The sequence below is a fragment of the Vigna radiata genome, unplaced genomic scaffold (genome assembly GCF_000741045.1).
Source record: "Vigna radiata var. radiata cultivar VC1973A unplaced genomic scaffold, Vradiata_ver6 scaffold_51, whole genome shotgun sequence".
NCBI lineage: Eukaryota > Viridiplantae > Streptophyta > Magnoliopsida > Fabales > Fabaceae > Vigna > Vigna radiata.
In genome coordinates this window covers 1,147,944-1,171,676 of record NW_014542732.1, presented here as the reverse complement: position 1 = coordinate 1,171,676, position 23,733 = coordinate 1,147,944, and the positions used below count along the sequence as shown (strand labels likewise).

Below are 23,733 nucleotides of genomic sequence, written 5' to 3'. Positions count from 1 at the left end.
CACTATTTAGAAGTAAAGCTCCGTAACAGATTCAAGGACAGTAAAAAATTTGTTTATTATCCATATACTAAATGGTTTTGGAATATTTCATTGAGCAATTCAACAAAAATAGCTACATGACCACAAGGATTACTGCATAATAGAATTTGAATTAGGATATTTAAGTAGCTAAAGAAGGTACTGTAGGAACCATACCACCGTGGTGATAGATATATTTAACCTTCAATCTTGAGGATAGGGAGAAGGTAGTCATCATTCTAGAAATATTTATCAAGACCTAAATCCTGGAAAAAAAAAATGTAGACATGCTTAAATACTGTAAGTCATTTTTAAACCCCAATTTTAAAATTTAAATATTACAACTTGAACCCTTAATCTTAAAATTTAAGCTCTAAATTCTAAAATAAACGTGTTTGTCATTTAAAAATATTATTTGAAGATTAAAATCACATTTTTACGTTGAAGGAACAGAGTTTCGAAATTTGAAAATCCATAGCTAGAGACTAAAATCATAATAAAACCATACCTTATAAATTAATGTCTTTTGGGTGAATGGAGTTCTCTGGTCTCTGGTTCAGAAAAGAATCACTTGCTTTTGGAAAGCTCTGAATTTTCTATTTCTCTTTATCACTTGAAAATTAATCAATAATTAATTTAAAATAAACATCATTATTAATTTTTAAAAAATAAATAAAAGTCAAACTATTAAACTTAAAAAAAGGTTATGAAGAACTCCAGCCTTCCCTACAATGATGGGCAAACGATACTGCCAAAATATATTTGTCAAGCACTAGTCTACAATTCTGATTAATACAATTCGGCCAACATCGGATTACAATTCCCATTGATCGGATTATCACATTCATTAACATTTCAGGCAAAGCTTGATTGTAGAATTGCATTAAACATCTCATATCACACCCGACATCTCATTATTGCTCGCCCTCAAACTTGGTTGAAGGAATCATATCTGTTTCTCAGACTGAAGCCATGAAATTGTATTCACTAGACAATATTTAAAATGGGGAAAAAGCTACCGATGCACAGACCATTTTGGTTCAAATACATTTCAGCTTATTCTAAAATGGCTAATAACAGTCCAAATTGTTGCCACAAACATCCAACAAAACACAACTAACTCCCAATATTCGCTTTGTCAAGAACTTTTAGAATGCTACTGTTTTCGTGCATTCTCTCGTGTAACAGCTCTAACATATATTTCGTAACAGCATCCTGAAACATCATAAATAAGCAAACAAGAACATTGAAAAGATGGAACAGGTAGAGAAATTAGAATGAATGTTTCAAGAGTAGTAACATACCATAAACTAGGATATATTCAAAATACACATGGATAGGTAATGCAAAATATTTTTGTGAGCAGAATCGTCAATTAATAAGTGCTGTCATAATATTATTATTCACACATGTTCCTAGTTGCGAATAATGCCAAAGCATTGTAAAAGGTGTCCATGGAAAAAAAACAACTGAGAAATCAAGATTTCAACAAGCTAAACAAATTTTACCATGGGCAAATAATAGAATATTCTTTACACTGCTGAAAGTGATTATAATATAAATAGACCTTTAAATAACTATGCAAGTAGCCCATTTTGTTCAATGCTAGAGTTGCTAACATTTGAGTACACAGAATATACTCAGGAGGAAATATATCCTATTGGCTCTGACACAAAAAAACCCTGTAACAATGACAATATCGAAAAGCCCAAAGTTACACACTCAAGGGAATAAAAAGTACTGCGTCCTTTTTTCCGAAGTTGTTATTTCAGAAAAAAAAAAACATTTCATAAAGTACTTTTCATAATCTATCATATTCACTAATCCAAATTTAGTGGTGAAGTAATCAGGTTTCAGTAATCAAACTGCAAAGGCAATGAGGCATGCTGTATTTCCAAATCACCGAGGGCAATGTCTAAGCCAAACAACAAATCTGGCTCAAGACCATTTCCAACTACGTTGTTCGTAAGTTTGATCTCATAGAAACCAATTTTAAACACAGGTTTGAACAATTTTTTTTTCATTGAAGCTTACCAATAAAAAAGACTCCCTTATGTGCATTTAGCTGGTTAGTTTAGTTTGGAAAACACCACCAAGACAACTTCAACTCAAGCACACCCTTCTCAAAGAACTAGGAAAGACTAAACCATTTAAAAACTTACAGTATCTTATCAGATAAAACTTAATCAAATTCTCAACTTAAGCAATTACATGGATATTTTCTGAAATTGCACAAACTTAGAATCATCGGAAGTTATTGATTTTGGAAAAAAAATTCACATGTCATTTACCTGCTTTGAGAACTTAATAGAAAGAAATGAAAAACCATGATGTATGTTTTGTTAAAATTATTATGGTTTTCAAAGTTAGTCTATTGGGACTACAAGGACAAATTTAACATTTAGAATGATGTGTGAACAACAATAAGGCCAACAAATTTGAAATGAAACAAAAACAGTATTCGTAGATAAATCATAAGTCCTGTTCAAATGATTTAGCAACTACCACACTTTAGATTCCAAACTGCTTCACAAGCACATAAACTGTCACAACAAAGTCCAGCTCATTAACAAGCGATTTCAATCCTTCAAAGATAATAATAAAGTACTACTCAGTTTCATTTCTCAAATCAAAATCTTTCAACTTCCATTCACAAACGCAATACAACAAAAAGACCCTCACTCCTTCAATCAAAATCAGAGTTAAAGACATATACCTGCTACAACAACAACCGTGAGAACATTCCCAATTCTTTTGAGCTGTTTTACACTCTTCTTATACGATTTGAATGGTTTCAGAATTGGATCTTCGGCTAAGAGCTGCAACAAAATCCAAGCGGTAAAAATGAATGCACAAGCAACCAAATGTGTGTCAAAACAGATGAGCACGTTAACTTCTACAACGAATTCGCAAAAGCTAAAAAAACATTTAAAAAGCTACAAAATACTTTCTCTATTTCTTTCAACGATACCACAAATAGCAAATGACAAATTCGTGGAGACGGGATCAAAATCACATTTCAGAAATTTTCCTAATCCCGAATGCCAGTATGTGTTTACGAAATGAGTCCATCAAAAGAAAACTCTCCACTTTTGCTGACTAAGTCGAGAATGAGGTCTTCTTAAACCCTAATTTGTCTATTGCCAAATTAAATCAAAGTAATTATAAGTAGAAATATGTGATCCAGATGCACGTAATTACTTGAATCGTGAAAAAACAATAACAAATCTAGCAATAAAAAATAAAAAATAAAAAAATACGCCTTACAGCTTTTTCACGAGGGCCAGGCTCAACGTGGAATCGACGGCGCGGAAAAGAAGCGAATTCGTCGGTCTTCTGATTTCTCAAAAAGGATTTTCGGTATAAGATAAAGGAAAACCGAATCGTTAAATGAAATTAACAATTATATTCAATATGTCATAGAAATGAAGTATAGGAATACCTGGGACTGAGTTACAAAATGGGAAGCAACGGTTGTTTTGTTCAAGAAGAATGCCATTTTCTCGAAGCGCTTTGAGGTGAAACGACGTCGGTCAAGTTCAGAGCTCTGAGAAGCAAAAAATCGAAGCAATGTGAAGAGAGAAGTCACAAATCTGTACCTATCCCTTCCCCACACAGATTCCAACTCCTCCCTATTGGATCAATTTTGTTATTAGGGCTTAATTATGTCTTTAGCTCTGAATTATACTTTTTAATGACTTGATTTTCTTTGCTAATGTTTTGCCAATTAAAGATACATAATAAACCATGATATTTGATATTATTTAACTTCTATACAAAATTTTCACCTTCAAAAATAATATCCCTTTTTTGTACCATTCAATTTACTAACAAGATTTACTATAATCTCATTCAATTTCAGTGAAATAAAAAAAATATATATATAGAAATGTTCAGTCATTTAATACAATGGAGTTATGTCGACATGGTTTTTTTACTTCCTACCGATTAATTATTAGATATTTTTTAACTTTCACATCAAATCATATTTATTGATTTTCGTAATGATAAACTATTTTTTCTAATAAAATAAATTAAGGTTTAATCATTAGTAGTCTTTATTTATGTTAGATTTTTTTAAATAGGTCATTTTTTTATTTTTCTTTTTAATATTTCTAAAAATGAAAAATTTTGAGTAATTGGTCTTTGTCGTTAAATTAAGTTAATGAAATTAAATTTAAGATGAGGTGAATTCATTAAATGGCATGACATATGCAGAGTATTTTACTTGGAAAATGTAATTAAAAAATGAAAAAATTGATTTTTGAAATGTGAAATTAAGGATTATGAAATTAGGGTTCATCAAAATCCTAGAAAGCTCAAGCTAGTTGAAACGCTACACTCCAAGATGGTGGTTGACGGCATAACATCTGAAAGTTCTACCTTCAACATCTTGATTTAGGCCCTCTGCAAGGCTCATCAGTTGTGGCCTGCCATTCTCATGCTCGAGGACATGCCTAACCACGACCTCAAACCTGACGAGAAAACATTCACCAAGCTCATGCAAGGATTTATCAAAGAGGGTAACGTGGACAACGCATTAAGGATTTAGGAACTTATGGTGGAGTCCGAGTGCACGCTAACTATGGTTTCCGTGAATGTTTTGGTGAATAGGCTTTGTAGAAAGGGTAGAATTGGAAGCTTTGAGATTTATTTATGATGAAAAAGGGTTTTCCCTAACCAATTTACCTTCAATGCTTTGGTAAGTGGTTTGTGTAGGACTGGGCATATCAAACAAGGTTTGGAGATGATGGATTTTATGCTTAAGAAATCTATTAAAATGAGATTTGGATCCTTAAAGAGGTCAATCTCTTGCCATCAAAGATTTGGAGGTCTGCCTTTAGGGTTAAATATCATCAAATAATTTTAAATTAAAGATGCAATTCTCAAAGAAGATCAAAATGTTAGAAGTGGGTTTTAGGCCTAACTCAACCCCACAAAACCGGCTTGTAAGGTGAGGTCTACACCCCACTTATATATTATAAATTGGCCTTATCTCTAGTCGATGTGGGACTTCCAACACACCCACTAACTCAACCCCACAAAACCGGCTTGTAAGGTGAGGTCTACACCCCACTTATATATTATAAATTGGCCTTATCTCTAGTCGATGTGGGATTTCCAACACACCCCCCTCACGCCGATGTATATACATATCGAGCGTGAGACTAGATATGAATGAGTGGTCCGATGACGGCCCAATAGCGGGTGGAGCAATCTGCCCAACAAATATCGCTAGGATAGGCTCTAACCATAGCTCTGATACCATGTTAGAAGTGGGTTTTAGGCCTAACTCAATCCCACAAAACTGGCTTGTAAGGTGAGGTCTGCACCCCACTTATATATTATAAATTGGCCTTATCTCTAGTCGATGTGGGACTTCCAACACAAAAGAATATTTTCCAAGTAAAAAGTCAAACTATAAGTATGGTTTTGATTATCTGTAAGTTGCTTAGAGATGGTCAAACAAGCTAACTCATATGCATATATTTCTGAGCTTGTTTCCATACTAAAAGAATCACTTTGAGTATCCAAATAAATTGACAAACAAGCTAACAAATTATCAAACACAAGTGTTTTGGGTTCTAAGCTTGTGTTTTCCTTTTCTGTCATCTTGTCTTCCTTCCCTTATTGATGTCATGGTTTCTTGATAAACAAATCTTTCCTATGTAACAAAATAAAAAGAGGTCAATTAGCATTTTCTTTTAATGACAAATCAGGATGGTATCTTATTTTTCTCTCTTTCTTCTTTCTCTTCCCCATCTTTCCTTTCTTTCTTTTCTTTCTATTCTTTCTCATCTGTTTCTCTATTTTCTTTCTCCTCACTCACTTTTTTTTCTCTTTCTTCTTTTTCTCTATTTTCTTTCTCCTCTCTTGCTCTTTTTTCTTTCTTTTCTTTTTCTCTTTCTTCACACTGTCTCTTTTCTTTCTCTTCTTTTTCTTATTTCTCTTTCTTTCATTTCTATAAGTACCTTTTTCTTCTTCTGTTCTTTTAAGCTTTCGCTCTTGTCTTCTTTTTAAGACATTTAATTTTTGCAAAGTTCTTCCTTCTTTCTCTTTCAAATATATAATGTAGTGTTTGGGGTTCTCATTAGTAGTCATTGGACTACAGATTAATTAGGACACTGATGAGTTTCATGCCTATAGTCTTCACATTTGAAACATCTTATAACACTTGATTTAACCCTTGGGAAAACATTTTTGTCATGCCTGTGCTTCCTTTTAATACTAAAAAATTCACCATTCAACTTTATAATTCTAGACACCAAGGCATTGACATTCTACACCAAGACCTCGTGAGCAGACAACTTATAGAAGGATGTCTCTGCAATAATATGTTGCATTGTTCAAAATTGATAAATCTTGCAAAAATGTTAAGAAAACAAAATAACATAATATATTTAAATCTTCACCGCTTATCTAAGTGTTTCCCTCAAATGCCTCTCATGTATCACACAAATAGGCTTTTTTTTAAGTACTTTGTTACCTTTTTTCACTTAAATTCCCTTTAATGTTTGGCAGAAAACTCCCATAACTTAAAAGGGAAGATTGAACAAACAATGTGAAAAACATTACAAGATCTAAATCTTGAATCAAAAAGTCAAAGAAAATAGAAAAATATAGACAAAACTTTAAGGAATTTTTGAAAGACATAAAATAATAAAATTATAAATTTATTGGACTACCAAAAAGAATTAAATGAGACAACTCAGAGACTCTAAAAAGACAAAATGTAATTTAATATATTATCATTCATAAATAATAGTGCAACATAGTAATTTGTGTTGAACTCTACACTTTTTTTTTTACTTTTAAATCCTTATTTTCTCTTTTCTTTTTTAATATATATTTTTCTTTTTAACTTAGATCATATATATATATATATATATATATATATATATATATATATATATATATATATATATATATATATATATTAATTTGACAGTTCAACACACAAACAAAGATTAAGGTAAACATTTAATTGGGACAATAATTAACATAAAAACACAAAAAAGAAAAAAAAAATAATTTCCACGAATCTAATGTAGAAATACACAAATTAAAAGAAGAATATAAAAAGATATGAAAATTAAGAAATCAAGGGAGTTGGATTCTTGTTTTTTTTTAATATGACGGAAAAATAAGATAAAAGAGGATATTCAAACAAGAACCTTGCTCTACATACTAGATGTTATATTTCTGCCCAAGAAAAACTATGATCTTTTTTTAATTTGAATCCTCAAGAGGCACAATAAAAATAAATCAGAGAAGAATGCAAAATAAGACAAAAATGGAGATGTCACATTCTAGTAGATTGATAAGTCGAGTGAAGATTCACCATAAAGAAGTTAATTGTTCATAAGAATCAGAGTTCTAATCCAAGAAACAAGAGAATCTTCTCTCAAAAATGCAAATACATATATTATGACTCAAAAATGTCTACCTATGTATTTGATGCCCCTATATATATATATATATATATATATATATATATATATATATATAGAGAGAGAGAGAGAGAGAGAGAGAGGTATAAATGTTTAAGGCACCTAAGAAACCCTAAAAGAAAGCCCAAATACATCGGGTCAAAAAATACCTTGAAAAATTAAAAACAGAAACAAATTGTTTATAATAAAAATAAAATTACAATTTATTTAATTTCCTAAATTACTCTTTAATTATACTCATGATCTTAATGTTCTTTAAATTCATTTCTTCACGAAACATTATAAGATTCAAGGAGATATGTTTTGATCTTTACCTTGTCATAGACCTTTTGAATTGAAAATCTTTTTCTCCAAGTTCTTCTCATATATGTCTTAGGAGATAATCCTTTATTCGTATCAACGACCACCTTTAGTTAATTGGACAATTCAAAACATAGAGCAACTAAAATTAGCTTCCATAGGTTTTAATGGTTTTAGCTACTCTAAACATCAAAATACCTCTAACTCCACAATGTGCTCTATCTATATATTGAAACATCACAAAATTGATCAAGTCATACCATTAGAATCTTTGATCATCAAAGACTCATGTTGAAGATTATAAAGAAACATGAAGGCAAGTAAAACCTACATGCATAAAGAAAACATATTGGACTTAGAGAAAGGATGTAGAACTGTTGTAATAACGTAGCTTTATTGCAAAAGAAACTTTTGCAATGTTGAATGTTATATGTTGAGAGCAACGTCTCTTTAGGGAAACAATTATTGCAACGTTTTTTCAACGTTCAAATTTTAATTAAATCATTTATGTTTTTTTAATTTCTTTTATTTAATTGATTCTTTCCTAACTCTATAAATAGAGAGCTCTTTCCCATTCCCAAACACACCAACTTCATTCTTTCTCATTCTCCTCTTCTCTAAGTTTCATTCTTTAGCTCTCTTCTTCTTCTAAAATTATTTTGGGTTATTCTTATACTTTGTTTAGAGTTCCTTGCTAGTTTTGAGATCCTCATAAATTCTTCTAAGAAGTTCCTGTTGTATCCTGGGGGACTTGCGCAACACACCGCAGATAAGTCCTTAAGGACAGTGACTCTACACGCCTCAGGAAATATAATTTTGTCAATTTTTTTTTACAACAATCTTAAGGACTTATGGCTGACGTCAACAACATGCTTTCGGAGAGCCAAACCATTGTTTCCAGAACTTAGACGGTGTTCACAAAATCACTTCCGAACGTGTCAAAAGTCGAGGATTTCTCTGGTCAGAACTTCTGGTGTTGGCAAGAACGCGTGTCCATCCTTTTACACGTGTATGGAGTTGTTGTTGCTCCCAAAAGGTATGCACACAAACCTAATAACAAAAAGAAAAATAATTTTCTTAAATCTCGTCCCAATGAATCTAAACCCACTTGGCGTAGAATAAGAAACGACAATCCTCCTAGGGCATATATAGCCGAAGGAGATGACATTATTGTTGCGGTTGTTTCTCAAGTAAATCTAATGACCAATGTGAGTAAATGGGTGGTAGACTCTGGTGCTACCAGGCATATCTGTGCAAACAGAAGTGCCTTTACCTCTTACACTAGTGTAGGGGATGAAGAAGAACACGTCTACCTCGGTGATTCCAGCACCACTCTTGTTCTGGGAAAAAGGAAAGTTCCTCTCAAACTCACATCTGGAAAGACTCTGGCCTTGAGTGATGTGCTACATGTGCCATCAATCAGAGTTAATTTAATCTCTGTAGCGCTATTGGGAAAGGTGGCGGTTAAAGTGTCATTTGAGTCTGACAAGATCATTATGACAAAAAATAATGTTTTCGTGGGGAAGGGATATTGTGATCAAGGACTCTTCATTCTAAATGTTTATGAAAATATTAATGAATCAAGTTCTTCTGCTTATATTGTTGACTCGTATGATATATGGCATGCTAGATTAGGTCATGTGAATTCCTTGTATGTTTTGAAATTACAACGACTAGGATTGATTAATATGCATGATAAACAGAGTAGTAAATGTGATATATGTGTAGAATCTAAATTAACAAAGAAAACATGTTTTTCTATATTACGCCAAACTAAACTTTTAGGGTTAATTCATACTGATCTAGCTTATATGAAACAAACTATGTCTAGGGGAGGTAAAAATTATTTTGTGACCTTTATAGATGATTATTCTAGATACACCAAAGTTTACTTAATCAAACACAAATATGAAGCCTTTGATGTGTTTTTAACCTATAAAGCAGAAGTAGAAAATCAATTGAATAAGAAAATTAAGAGGATTAGATCAGATAGAGGTGGTGAGTATGTACTGTTTAATGACTATTGTGTTAAAGAAGGGATTATCCATGAAGTAACCCCACCATATTCACCCGAGTCTAATGGAGTAGTTGAGAGAAAAAATAGAACCCTCAAGGAAATGATGAATTTTATGCTTGTTAGTTCTAGTGCACCCAATAACCTTTGGGGAGAAGCCTTGCTTACTACGTGTTTTTTACAAAATAGAATACCCCATAAGAAAACCAGTAAAACTCCTTATGAGTTGTGGAAAGGTTATCAACCTAGCCTTAAATATCTAAGAGTGTGCGGGTGCTTAGCTAAGGTAATGTTACTCGATCCTAAGAAAAGGAAAATAGGCTTCAAAACCTCTGATTGTATGTTCTTAGGTTATGCTGAACATAGTGCTGCCTACAGGTTTTTAGTTGTTAAAAGTAACATACTTGAGAGAAATTCTATAATAGAGACAAAAAATGTTGAGGTTTTTGAACATGTGTTTCCCTTAAAGGTTAGTGAGATGTCTCAACCTGTTGATGATGATGATGATGATGATGATGATGATAACAATAATAATAATAATAATAATAATAATAATAATAATAATAATAATAATAATAATAATAATAACAATAATAATAATAATAATAATAGTGATACCATGAATGAGGATTTGAGAAGAAGTAAAAAACAGAGAAAGGAAACTTCCTTTGGAGATGACTTTTATACTTATCTTGTTGATAGTGGTCCAACAAGCTTTGTAGAAGCTAGTAGTGCTCCTGATGCAAAACAGTGGGATAAGGCCATTAGGACTGAAATTGAATCAATTTGGAAAAACAATACTTGGACTTTAATAAATTTGCCTAAAGGAGCAAAACCCATTGGTTGTAAGTGGATCTTTAAGAAGAAATATTACCCTGATGGATCCATAGAGAAATATAAGGCAAGATTAGTAGAAAAAGGAATTACTCAAAAACCCAACATAGATTACTTTGATACTTTTGCTCCTGTGACTAGGATTGTCTTTGTTCGAGTGTTGTTAGCTCTAGCAGCTATCCATAAACTAGTGATACATCAGATGGATGTTAAAACAACCTTTTTGAATGGTGATTTAGAGGAGGAAATTTATATGACTCAACCTGAAGGGTGTGTTGTACCTGGTCAAGAGGATAAAGTATGTAAACTCTTAAAATCCTTGTATGGGTTATAACAAGCAACAAAACAATGGCATGAAAAACTTGATAATGTGTTGCTTTGTGATGGTTTTTCACCTAATGATGCTGATAAATGTGTGCACTTTAAATCTGAAAATGGTGATAGTGTCATTATATGCTTGTATGTGGATGACATGTTAATATTTGGTACATGCAATGAGATTGTCGCTAGAACTAAATTGTTTCTAGGATTAAAATTTGAAATGAAAGACATGGGTGAAGCCAATGTGATTGTAGGTATTATAATCATAAGGAAGGGAGATAGTATATTACTATCTGAAGAGCAATACATTGAGAAACTTCTTAAGAAGTTTGAGTTTTATGACTTAAAACCAGTGAGTACCCCTTATGATGCTAATTCTAAATTAATCAAAAATAGAGGATAATCATTATTTCAGCCTCAGTATGCCTAGATAATTAGGAGCTTACTTCACTTAATGAGTTTTTTTAGACCTGATATTGCTTATGCAATAGGTAGACTGAGTAGGTGCACTCAATGTCCAAATCAGGAACATTGGGATGCACTTGTTAGGCTTATGAGATACTTAATAGGTTCAATGGATTATGCCATTAAATATAGCGGATTTCCCGTTGTACTAGAAGGGTATAGTGATGCTAACTGGATCTCTGATTCAGATGAGACAAAATCCACTAGTGGCTATGTATTCACACTTGGGGGTGGTGCGATTACATGGAGATCAGCCAACAAACTATTATTGCAAGATCAACAATGGAATCTGAGTTTATTGCTCTTGAGATGGCTGGTAACGAGGCTAAGTGGTTGAAAAACTTCTTAGTGAACATTCCACTAGGAATGAAACCAACCCCATCAGTATCAATACACTATGATTGCCAACCGGCAATAGCTATAGCTAAAAACAAGAATTACAATGGAAAGAATAGACATATACAATTGAGACACAATTTGGTGAAGAAGGTGCTAAAGAGTGGAACTATTTCCATTGATTATGTGAAGTCAGAACGAAAACTAGCGGATCCTCGGACAAAACCCCTGGGTAGAAAAATGATATTAGAAACATGGAGGGGAATGGGACTTAAGCCACTTGCAAACAAACAAGTGATGGTAACCCAACCTTTGTGATTGGAGATCCCATGAATAAGGTTCATATGGGTAAAAACAAGTCACTTGTTAATTCTGATAGCACTAAATTGATTTTAATCAATTATGTCCCTTCTTATGGTGTGTGTGAAAGTGCTAGAGATTGCATTATTGAGAGGTTAAACTTTGTCATTAAAATTCTATGTGGAGATAGAATTTTAGCTTAAACAAAGTTTTTAATGATTTTCATATCCCTTATGGGTGATGTATGATTTGCAGCATACACTTGATGAAATCACTTATATGAGTGTCGAGTGGGGCCACTTGCATGAGATCTTGGCATGATCTTTAGAGCACTCATGAATACGGAGCACGCGCATGGCCTAATAAGCGCAACACAACGATAACAACAAGGATTGTGGGGGTGTATTGTGATTGATAAACCTCTAACACATGTCAAGTGTCTTTTGTTCATATAGTTTGTTATACCAACTACACTATCTGTTAAGTTTCTAAATCTAAGACTGGTTCATATAGCTTGTTATACCAGCTTTGATGCATTACATCCTATGAGACCCAGAATAAAAGTTTCTTATATTTATTTTAATGTCTGAACTATTTGAGTCAAAAACTTTTCTTTCAACTTTCTTTTGCAATAAGTGGGAGATTTTTGTAATAACGTTGCTTTATTGCAAAAGAAACTTTTGCAACGTTGAATGTTATATGTTGAGAGCAACGCCTCTTTGGGGCAACATTCATTGCAATTTTTTTTCAACGTTCAAATTTTAATTAAATCATTTATGTTTTTTAATCTCTTTTATGTAATTGATTATTTACTAGCTCTATAAATAGAGAGCTTTTTCCCATTCCCAAACACACCAACTTCATTCTTTCTCATTCTCCTCTTCTCTGAGTTTCATTCTTTAGCTCTCTTCTTCTTCTAAAATTATTCCAGGTTATTCTTATACTCTGTTTAGAGTTCATTGCTAGTTCTGAAATCCTCAGAAATTCTTTTGAGAAGTTCCTGTTGTATCCTGGGGGACTTGCGCAACATATCGCGAATAAATCCTTAAGGACAGTAACTCTACACGCCTCAGGAAATATTATTTTGTCAGTTTTTTTTACAACAATAACTACTCAAACAAAGAAATTGATTGACTATATTTGATGAACTTGTTAAGGATCCCTTTAACAGTTTCAGATCTTCGAAAAGATGAATAGAGAGTGAGAATGCTAAGAAAATATGTAGAGAACTCTATAAAAGTGATTTTTAAAGAATAATATATTTTAAAGATACTCGTATATAAAATTTCTATTTATACTTAAGCATTTTAATACTAGATAAATTAATATTTTATTGATTTTATTTTTTTCTAATTTATTTAATTTAATATATATTTTAAAAAACAACGATAATTTATATAAAACAATTTTACCCTCAATGTAATTTCTTTTAAAATATAAAATGAGATACATAATATTAAGTTTATTTAAAACTAAATCAACTACCAATATAAATTTGAATCTAATAGGTCTAAATGGTTCAAATATCCTTAATAACTCTAAATGGTTCAAATATAAATATCAACTATAGATAATGTATTGTTAGGAAAGAGAGATATATCATATCTATCTCTATTTAAGTTATTATTTAAACTAAAACAACGACCAGTTATTTTAATTTAAAAGAATAGTTAAATTTTATAATAAAAAGATCAAATTAAAAGAAAAAGTCACTTAAATGATAGAATTGGAAACAAAAATGTACAAAGGATCTCTTTATATAATAGTATAGAAGTATAAATATAAATAAATAGATAATTTATTTAAATTTTGTTAATATTTACCCTATTTATCATTATTATATTATATCTAGGGTTATTTTATTTATTATGATTATATTGTGTCTAAGGTTACTCTATTTATAATGTATTTTGCATCGCAACTTTCTTATATATAGAATGAGAGTGAGATGGATCTTTCAAGCCTTCTAGAATTATTTTTACAGTTTCAATCTCAAGTTGGTATCAGGTTGTTTGAGTTTCTTCCTACTTTGTCTTAGTTGTCGCCGGTGGCCGATGGTTGTCGGTTAAAAATTTCATCTTTGTTGCATTACTTCAATGAGCAGTCCCGTTCTCCTAATAATATCAGATATTTCCAGTGCCTTTTAAAGTTGTTTCCCACTATCCGCCGCTGACCACCGTCAACCGTTGTCCGCCGCCATCTACCGCCACAATTTAGTCTAGCGACCAGTGGATCTAGATCGCCTCCTTGAGTGACCTCCAACCCCGCCGGTGTCAAGGGCTAGTTCTCATCCAGGCGCCGCCACACGTGTCACATCTGTCTCATGTCCACCACTGCCGTCACATTTTCTCCGACGAAGTTAAGGGTTTTGTGAGCCTTGAGGAGCGCAACCCATCCATGGTGGTCCCTACCTCATTCTCCTCCACACGACTTCTCTCCTATTAGCTTCTGGCACATGTTTGTCACACGCCACCTTCCCAATGTCAGAATCACATCGAGCCATTACCGTTCGTCTTGCCGGACCTTCCTCTCTCTGTTTTGAACCTTCATAGCAGCCATGGAAAATAATTGGGAAATGTCAATTTTTCTTCGAAATCCTAAAATCAAAAAATCCCCAAATCTCTTTCTAATTTCATTCTACAAGCCAATCCAGGGAGACCTCCGTCGTCGTTTCCTATTATGAACTTATGAATATTTCTAGGATGGAAGAAAGTAATTCGGTTTGGAGTCACTAGCGGGAAATGTAGTCCCCACCAACTTCACATAATGTCTCTTAGGAAATTCTCACTTCTTCTTTACTTTCTTGTAGATTAAGCTCTTTTCCTTTTGTTTTAAGGTTGTCAAGATCTGAATGAGTTCAAAATGTGTTTAAGTTTCACTTTTTCGATTGGTAATGGAGAAAATTGGGGTTAATGGTGTTTTCTAAGTTGGATGAAGGATAACGATGATGAGGGAATCGATGATTGAATATGTCTCTGAAGATATATAGATTATGAAATTGAAGACTCATGATCCCTTGGTGAATGAAAGTGAAGATGGGATGAGAGAAGTCTTCTGGATGAAGAAATAAAATAAAAAAAAATAATAATAAACTCTATTTTAGCATTGTAGCTCTGATTAACATTGTTTCTTAGCCTCCTTTCATAATGTGTGTTTAGCTTTGTATGTTGTAGTAGCCGTAATACTCCTGTTGGGTGTCATTTATTTTCAAGACTCCATGGACAGTCGATGGTTAACACCAAGGAATTTCAACACCAAAGTCATGGGTTGAAGATTGTTCATGGCATAAAGGAGTTTATTTCTGGTGAGATTCAAAATCTTAGTCAACAATTTCACCAGCCCTTTGTCAGGTCTGTTTTTGGATCCTTTGATGAATAAAGAAGACTATTATGATCTTCCACTTTCATGATTTGTCATCGGTGCGATGTCATTTCCACCATTCGTCGTGAGGGGGGTATGTGTTCCAACCACTGTAGGCCCCACCCATCAGAGATGACAGTGTCTACAGTTTTGTCACTTTCAACCATTACAAGCCCCGTCACCCCATCAATCAGTGATAACAGTCCCTGCAGTTTTGTCGCTTTCTGCCATTGCAGTCCCATCCTTACTTGATGGCAATGCAGTCCTTGTAATTTGTCAGTGTCCTCTTTTGTCAAAGTCATTCTACTTGAAGTTTCATGATGCTAGTTGAAGTTTCGTAGTTGTCCACCATTGTCCAATCCATAACCTATTATTAGTTGTTCGTTGACCTATGTTTGCCACACACTCTTGAAGACAGATAATATATTTTAAATTGAGTTTATTTATTCCAAGCTTGGTTCTATAAGCTTGAGGGGAAGTGTTAATATTTATCATCATTATATTGTATCTAGGATTATCCTATTTATCATGATTATATTGTGTGTAGGTCACTCTATTTATCATGTACTTTATATCACAATTTTTTTATATATAGAATGAGAGTGAGAGAGATCTTTTAAGCTCTCTAAAATTATTTTTAGAGTTTCATTTCAAGTAATTTTTATTTATTTATGAAAAAAGTTTAAATAATTTGTTATTAATTTTTAAATATAATAAATTTATTTATATGATTTTTAATTTTAGAAAATAATAAATTTATAATAAATCATTTTCAATTTTAATTTATATTTTTTTCATTAAAACAAAAATTAAATAATTTGATAATTTTTAATATTATCTAATAATAGGTTTGTTATATCATTTAAATTTGTTCATATGGATTTCGGTAAACATATTAAAGAGAATAATAATTTGTTTGTTATATCAATTAAATTTGTTCATATCAAATTTGATAAACATATTAAATAACATGACTTAATTTATTAGGGAAACTAATTTATTATAAAATTGGTCAATCTATGTTTATTGGAACAATATTAATCAATAATAACTAATTTCCACAATATTATTTCTTAAAGAATATTTATTTAGTAATCATTCACCATCACTACTATATTCAAATTTTCTTCGTGAATAAAAGTTTTTTGTTTTTTTAAGTAAATTTTTCTCTAAATAATAAAAGATTCCATTTCAATCATAAAATATATTCAAGTCATTAAGATCTTATCAACATTTCACATAAGATTAAATCTATTATTAATTTTGTAGCTATTTTTTTTCTCTAAATTCCACTCAATTTCTTCCCATTCAAATAAAACTTTCATATGTTATTGTGGACAGACAGTAAACTGCACGAAAATGTAATCTGTAATACAAGTATATTTCAACTTAAATGTTTTTATATTTATTTATTTAAATTAATTATTTTTTATTTTCTTTTTATATTCAAATAGTGCCCGTATAAAATCCTAAAAGAAATAATCTTTATTTATTATGATGTTTTAGATAAAAAAACTCAGAAAGTAAAAAATGGTTTTACTATTATATATGTAATCGATAAGCCACATTTTTTTTTATTTTACCGCGTGTTCTTTTTCGGAATTCCTTCGTCTTTCACAGGAAGGAAGAGCATAATATTGAAACCTCTTACCCAAGAAACATTTTTTTTTTTTTAATTCAATTTTGGGAATAGTAAATCCACCACTATAAATGAGACATTCTCCTTTGAGTGTCCAAACACGCCAACAAAGATTGAACTCTGAGTGCGCGCTTACTTCTTCCACCTTCCCCGGTAAGAAAGAAGAGCTTCTAATAACTGTGAACCCTAATCGATTTCGTTGTCTTTTCTGGATTATGTTTTCCTGAGATGAACTGCATTGGGTTTGTTAGGGGTTCACTGCGCCGATGAAGCTTCTTCCGATTGTAAAGGGATCGTCATCCATCGTGTGCCATTATCCCTGCATGATCCGGGGAAGGCTTTGGCGTTCTTGGAATTTCTTCCGCCATTGGACTTGACCTGACCCCAATTAGGGTTATATTTTCACTCACTCTCTTCTCATTTTTCCTTTCCAACTCCTCCTTCCTCTTCTCTTCCCATCGACCTGTTTCTTTTTCTTCCATTGCTTTGGGTTGCTTCACAAACCTCTTACTATTTCGCTTTTACATTTTCATTTCTTATTATTTTTGTTTTTCTCTGGATGGCCCGAAGAAATTCGACTCCAGGGTTTCGGTTCCGTCCCACCGACGTTGAGTTGATTGAGTTTTTTCTGAAGAGGAAGGTTCGGGGCAAGAAAATTCCTAGCGGAGTAATCGCTGAGCTTGACTTGTACAAGTATGCTCCGTGGGATCTTCCAGGTTTGCAATCCATTATTGTTTCGTAGGGTACTTCACTGTGTTCTTTATTTTTGTGTGTTTTAATGAGGTTTTGTTTTTCAGATAAATCTGTGCTTCAGAGTGGGGATTTGGAGTGGTACTTCTTTTGCCCACAGGGGAAGAAGTATTTGAGTGGAGGGAGGTTGAATCGGTCGACGGAGGCTGGGTACTGGAAGACTACTGGGAAGGATAGAGCGGTTGAACACAAGAATCGAGTTGTGGGGATGATTAAAACTCTGGTTTTTCACACCGGTAAGGCCCCTAAGGGAAATAGGACTGATTGGGTTATGCATGAATTCAGACTCCAGGACAAGGAGATGGTTGACGAAGGCATTTCGCAGGTAAAAAAAGTTTGGCTAAGAAACATTGTTATTGGATTATTTGCAGTTTAAGGATTTGTGTCTGTAAGGATGTCTAGTATTTTACAGGTTTTGCTTAATATGCCATCACAGTAGAATTTTCTCTTTTTGTGTTAACCTAAGCTGATTTGCAGCAGTAGGCATACTTTGCATGTGCTTAAATTGTATGACATCAAATGACAGCCTTTGTTGTATTGTTACTATATGCATTTGACTAATCTGGCATCCCTTAATCCTTTCTGCATTTGGTTTTGGTACGACAATGGATAGGGTTTGAGTAAGGTACTGATAGGGTTTGAGTTAGGTACTAATAGGGATTGAGTAACTTATAGGGAATAAGGTACTGTAGTACCCGTAGCCATTATTGCAATTAGAAAAAGTACCCATGCCCGTCTCTATACTTATATGAGTAGCAGCTTTAATCTTCATCCATACCTTGCTCTGAAAGTTCTAAAAGGATACATCGACTTTCAAATTTGTTGAACAATTCCCTTTTAACCAATGAAACCACTAATCTACAAGGGTATAATGCCTTCTACGAAATTCAAACTCAACCATGAGAAACATTTTTCTCAAACTCTAAAAATCATAAAGGTATAAGAATACACAACAGGAAAATGTATTCTACTATAAAGATGGTATAAGTAGAACATATGTAAACTTTTTCCTATTTGAACCCCCCCCTTAATTTCACCCTAGCCAACATAAACAATTTTTGTTTTTTAATACAAGATAAAGAAATCATGTACACAGTCATTGATTTGAAACACTTAAAAATTATGAGAATCCATTTATTTCACTTGAAATTTACCACAGATAAGATAAAGAATCATCAAACAACAAAAGCAATAAGCTCAACAAATTGGAACAAATGATTGGTAGGACAAAAAATGATTGCTTGAAAGTTCCCTCATTGTGCAGCAGCCTTGTCTTTCCCTCGCATCAAAATGGAGCCCTGAATGGAAGAGAGGATCCAGTAGACTACCAAATTATACCCTCACAGGTGCAAATACAAATTCATTTGTGGGTCAGAAAAAAAGAAAAACTAAATGTAACTAGGAAAGGGAAGTGCAATTCACTGGAACAGAGGGCTTGTTGGTCTTGAAGCCTCATTTCTTGATTAAGACGCCAATTGGAACTAGGGTTTGTTGGACTTTAAGACCCATTTCTGAATTAAGACACCAATTTGAACAAGGGTTTTTGGAAACCTTAATTTATATATTTCAAGAAGTTTGATACGGAGTGGCTAATATAGTACTTGTAACTGCACCTATCCTCATTAAAATTTGTGGTAACTAAATGCCTGTTCCGGACCATCCCGATAAATGAGTATTTATTGTATCCATTTGTGGGTATTTTTAAGGGTTGTGTACACTTTGTCATCTATAGTTTGATTTGTTGACTTTGCTTTTACTTCTTTGTGGTTCTTCTAATTCTTCTTGTGCATTTATTTAACTGTTCTACTGGTTTGTTATATGTATTGCAGGATTCCTATGTAATTTGTAGGATATTCCAAAAGGAAGGTCCTGGCCCTAGGAATGGTGCACAATATGGTAAACCGTATGATGAAAAGGACTGGGATACAGATGAGGAAATCGACTCCGTACAATCTGATCGTGTTGCTTCTGTGTCTACACCTGTTCCCATACAACCCAGTGGAAGTGATATTTCTAATGCAAAAGACATCCATCCCTCTACAAGTGGATGTGCCGGATTGACCTCTGAATTATGTGTATCAAAATTGATGCCTTCTTGCTCAGCACATAATGCGATTCCTAACAATCAAGTAGTCTCTGTTTCATGTGTATCGGAATCGATGCCCTCCTGCTCAGCACTATCTTCTCCTAACTGTGCGTTGGATTCTGTATCACATCTATCAGCAGTTCCTTTTGCTCCAAACTATGATGTTGACTCTTTATCATGTGTATCAAAATTGATGTCCTCTTGCTTGCCACTTGCTTTGGCTCCAAGCAATCTAGTTGACGCTTCATCATCAGTACCAGAATTGATACCCTCTTGCACAACACGTCCTTCATCTTCATCCCCAAACCATCAAGATGATGATAACATTTTATATTTGCTAGATTATTTCAAAGAAGATGATGACACAAAGGCTGTGAATGAAAATAATGGAATTGAGGTGAGCAATCTATTTTGTTATTTGTATTTGTGGATTTTTTTAGGAATCTTGGCATGATTGTTTCTCTTCCAGATTCATCCAAGATATGATTGTTACTTTATCTTTTACGTTTTCCAGTTAGCTACTCAGAAATAACCTTGTTCTTGTAGATATCTATACGTCAGATATAACCATGTTCTTAGTAGATATCTTTTGAAATTACTGGGTTTATAACATCCTGCTGTTGGTTCATTTACGATTGTTGCCTGTTTCATTCTATTTTTGTCGACTTTTTGCTACTTGACTGATTCATTTGAGGACTTAGTGGTTATGTTTTTAAAGTAATAAATAAGTATTGCAATCTTTCCTGCTATTTTGTTCAGGGATATGAGGATTTAGTTTTTATAACGTTTTAAACAAGTAGTTGGCAATTTTTTAGCTCATTCTTGTAAGCTTACAGTGAGGTATACAAAAATGTTTGACTGATCCTAGGAAACTGTAAGGTACGCTTATTGGGTAGTTGATGCTACTAATCGTGATGTTGTATATAACGTAAAATGATTTTTCTATTTCATAAATTTATTTCAAGACTTTTTCGTTAGATTTTGTTATTTTATAATATGTACAATCTTGCCTTATCTTCTAATTGTGCTAATTTGTGATTATGGGATGACAGAAGGTTGATCCGGATCAGGCGAACAATGCTGAATGCGCACCATGTTTGGATCAAAATGTGATTTTTGAGAACTTAGGAGACCTTGACAGCTTAGTTGGATTGGGTGAAGGAACCTCTGGCCAGAAAACTGGACTTTCTACAAGCGATATGTTTTATGTAGGAGATGATATGTTCAGGTCTTGGGAATCCCAAGACTTTTTGGAATTGATGGACCTAGCGGGGCCACAGCCCTGGCAAAGATAACAATTAAAGGTTAGAAAATTGATACAACCATGGCCACAAATAACTAATGAGGGGACAAGACAAGAAAAAGCTTCGATTCTCGTTTTTTATTTAAAAACTACCATGACAAGTTATGCCTATTTAAACATCAGTATCTGGAATTACTTAATATAATTTGTACTGATATGAATGTTGATTAAAATCTAGTGGTGTTCGATCAGGTGTTATATTTGATTAAAATTTAATTACGCCGCAATTCGTTCCAAAATCTACCTTCATTGCATGTTTTGCAATATGAAAATGCTAATACCTTGAGAAATTTTAATGCAGTGCAAACTTTTTGGGGTGATTTGGTGGTCTTTGAATATAAAATTAACATTCATGCCCGAATATGTTTTCGTGAGTTTATTTTTGTTCGGGACTTTTTGCACCTTCAAATTGACAAATAATGTATTTAGTAAAAAATATATATAAAATAAATTTATTGATTAACTGATCTTTTTTATTTCATCTTGTTTATTTTTTATTTAAAATATATATTTATAAGTATCGGATTTTAAAATTGAGAAAATTATTGGATTTCACAATTTAGTTTCAAAATTTTATTTAGAAAATTATCAGATTTTAAAATTTTATTTAAAAAATTATTGGATTTTAAAATTCGGAAGATCAGATTTAGGAAATTACTAATTTACAATAGAGTATTGTTGTATTACATAGATACAAATTTTTATTTACTAAATTATACGTATGCTGTAAAAAATATGAAAATAAATCTAGCAGTAAAAAAAATGCATTGTATCTTCATAGGACTAAATTGTTTATAGCAATAAAAGCTTAATTCGAAATACACAAGTGTCACATAACACATTAAAAAGTGAAAGTCATTTAAACAAGATTGAATTGACTACATGAATGTGCAAAGATGACATTAAATACAAGATCTACATACAACAAGGATAATTAATTTTTTACCCCATAGTAATAATAATAATAATAAGAAGAATTATATTTAATATATTATTTTTAAAATATTTTACTAGATCTTTCTATCATTTTTATTGAAATAAAAAATAATTAATTTGGAAATAACTGTATTAAACTATATATTTCATTAAAAGTTGAATATATTAATTGATTTGAATACAATGTTCTCAAGATTGTATGCATGTCATTGGAATGCATCATGATTATGACAAAAGTGACACAATAATCCTGAGATGCTCTACTAATAAAAGAACCAACCTGTTTGTTGCCATCAAAACTTTGATGTTTCCACGAGCAGCAAATCCATCAAGCTGATTCACAATTTCAAGCGTAGTGCGTTGAACCTCGTTATCATCACCAACACCATCAAAAAACACAATGCACGCCTTCTTTGAACGAGCAATCTACAAGAGAGAATCATGGAAAGAATTACCAAAATCTAGGAGGTCTGGTGCAAATTTTCCCTGAAATAGTTCACGAACCATCCTTGTCCCCTCGCCAACATACTTCTGAACTAGATCACCTTAAATAACTCTAATAAAAAAACATATAAATACATACCGGAATACAGTTAAATCCTTAACCAAATTTTAAAATTCGATTAATCACCTAAATTCAGTATTACAACCGGATTTCGAAATCTAATAAAACTCAATAAAATTTAAAAATCTAGTGATTCCTATTATTCAAAATTTAATGTAGTGGAGTGTTGACCAACAAAATGAAGACGAAGGAGGAAGGTGCTATTAGGTATAGAATATAAAAAAGGTGAGTGGATAGTTACAATTTACAGGAGAGAAAAATGTTTTTACCTTTGTAAAAAAGATTGAAGGTGAAGGAAGAAAGTTAGAGGTGCCCTTTTTTGTTCCGACATTCTAACCGCCGAAGCCCAATTAGAACAACGACTATGCAAAGGCAGCAATCGCTCTGCACCTCCCTTTTTTCTTCCATGTACCCCGTAAAACCTGATATTCCTAAATTATCCATTAAATTTATATTAAAAACCCTAAATCATATCCCTCACCATAATTCCTTCCCCTTCCACCATGCTGTGCGTGTATCACTGCACCTCCCTCCATCTTCAACTTTGGCCATGGAGGCACTGTGCGAGACTGGGATTTGGGTAGTCTCGTGGTCATGAAGGTGTTGTGTGAGGCCAGGGTTTGGAGAATCTGACTAAGAGAGAGGGAGTGATCATCACCTCCGCCCCCACCGTGCTTTATGAGAACATGTTTTGGAGGCCAACCTGCACCTGAATCTGAAGATTGGGTTGAAAGGAAATGAAGATGGAGTAAAAGAAGATGATGATGAAATGAAAGAAGATGAAGATGAGACGAAAGATGAAAATGATGAAGATGAAGAGGAGAGGCCGAAGCGGAATTAGACCATGAAAAGCAGTGGGTGAATATATTTTGGATTTACCGTTTTCAAATGGATTATTTCCGAATATTTTTTTTAAATATATCTCGAAAAATGTACATTTTAAAAGATATTTTCGGATTTGAGAAATATTTTTTTAAATATATATATATATATATATATATATATATATATATATATATATATATATATATATATATATATATATATATATATAT

The 23,733-nt window shown here is 32.7% G+C and overlaps 3 protein-coding genes across 5 annotated transcripts; 1 reads left to right on the top strand and 2 right to left on the bottom strand.

The window, feature by feature from the left end:
• Nucleotides 1–807: 807 nt before the first annotated feature.
• LOC106780649 (succinate dehydrogenase subunit 7B, mitochondrial) lies at nt 808–3,685 on the bottom strand. 2 transcript variants are annotated; one of them, XM_014668947.2, is made up of 4 exons: nt 3,461–3,685; nt 3,286–3,351; nt 2,735–2,837; nt 808–1,233 (listed from the first exon to the last, which is right to left on the bottom strand). In XM_014668947.2, exons 1-4 carry the CDS (start codon nt 3,515–3,517, stop codon nt 1,175–1,177), a joined length of 285 nt encoding a protein of 94 aa, XP_014524433.1. In that variant the 5' UTR covers nt 3,518–3,685; the 3' UTR covers nt 808–1,174. The 2 variants fall into 2 exon arrangements, with proteins under 2 accessions (XP_014524433.1, XP_014524432.1); XM_014668946.2 differs by having other exon boundaries at nt 3,286–3,354; nt 3,461–3,677.
• Nucleotides 3,686–17,065: 13,380 nt separating this feature from the next.
• Nucleotides 17,066–21,404, top strand: LOC106780726 (NAC domain-containing protein 82). Its single transcript, XM_014669041.2, has 5 exons — nt 17,066–17,191; nt 17,290–17,754; nt 17,836–18,113; nt 19,618–20,271; nt 20,927–21,404. The coding sequence occupies exons 2-5, from the start codon at nt 17,598–17,600 to the stop codon at nt 21,167–21,169; spliced, it is 1,332 nt and encodes a 443-aa protein (XP_014524527.1). The 5' UTR covers nt 17,066–17,191; nt 17,290–17,597; the 3' UTR covers nt 21,170–21,404.
• Nucleotides 21,405–22,255: 851 nt separating this feature from the next.
• Nucleotides 22,256–23,599, bottom strand: LOC111240942. Of its 2 annotated transcripts, XM_022777063.1 has the most exons (3): nt 23,160–23,582; nt 22,948–23,100; nt 22,256–22,539 (listed from the first exon to the last, which is right to left on the bottom strand). In XM_022777063.1, the coding sequence occupies exons 1-3, from the start codon at nt 23,228–23,230 to the stop codon at nt 22,452–22,454; spliced, it is 312 nt and encodes a 103-aa protein (XP_022632784.1). In that variant the 5' UTR covers nt 23,231–23,582; the 3' UTR covers nt 22,256–22,451. The 2 variants fall into 2 exon arrangements, 1 of the variants encoding a protein (XP_022632784.1); XR_002666612.1 differs by having other exon boundaries at nt 22,256–22,669; nt 22,948–23,599.
• Nucleotides 23,600–23,733: the final 134 nt, after the last annotated feature.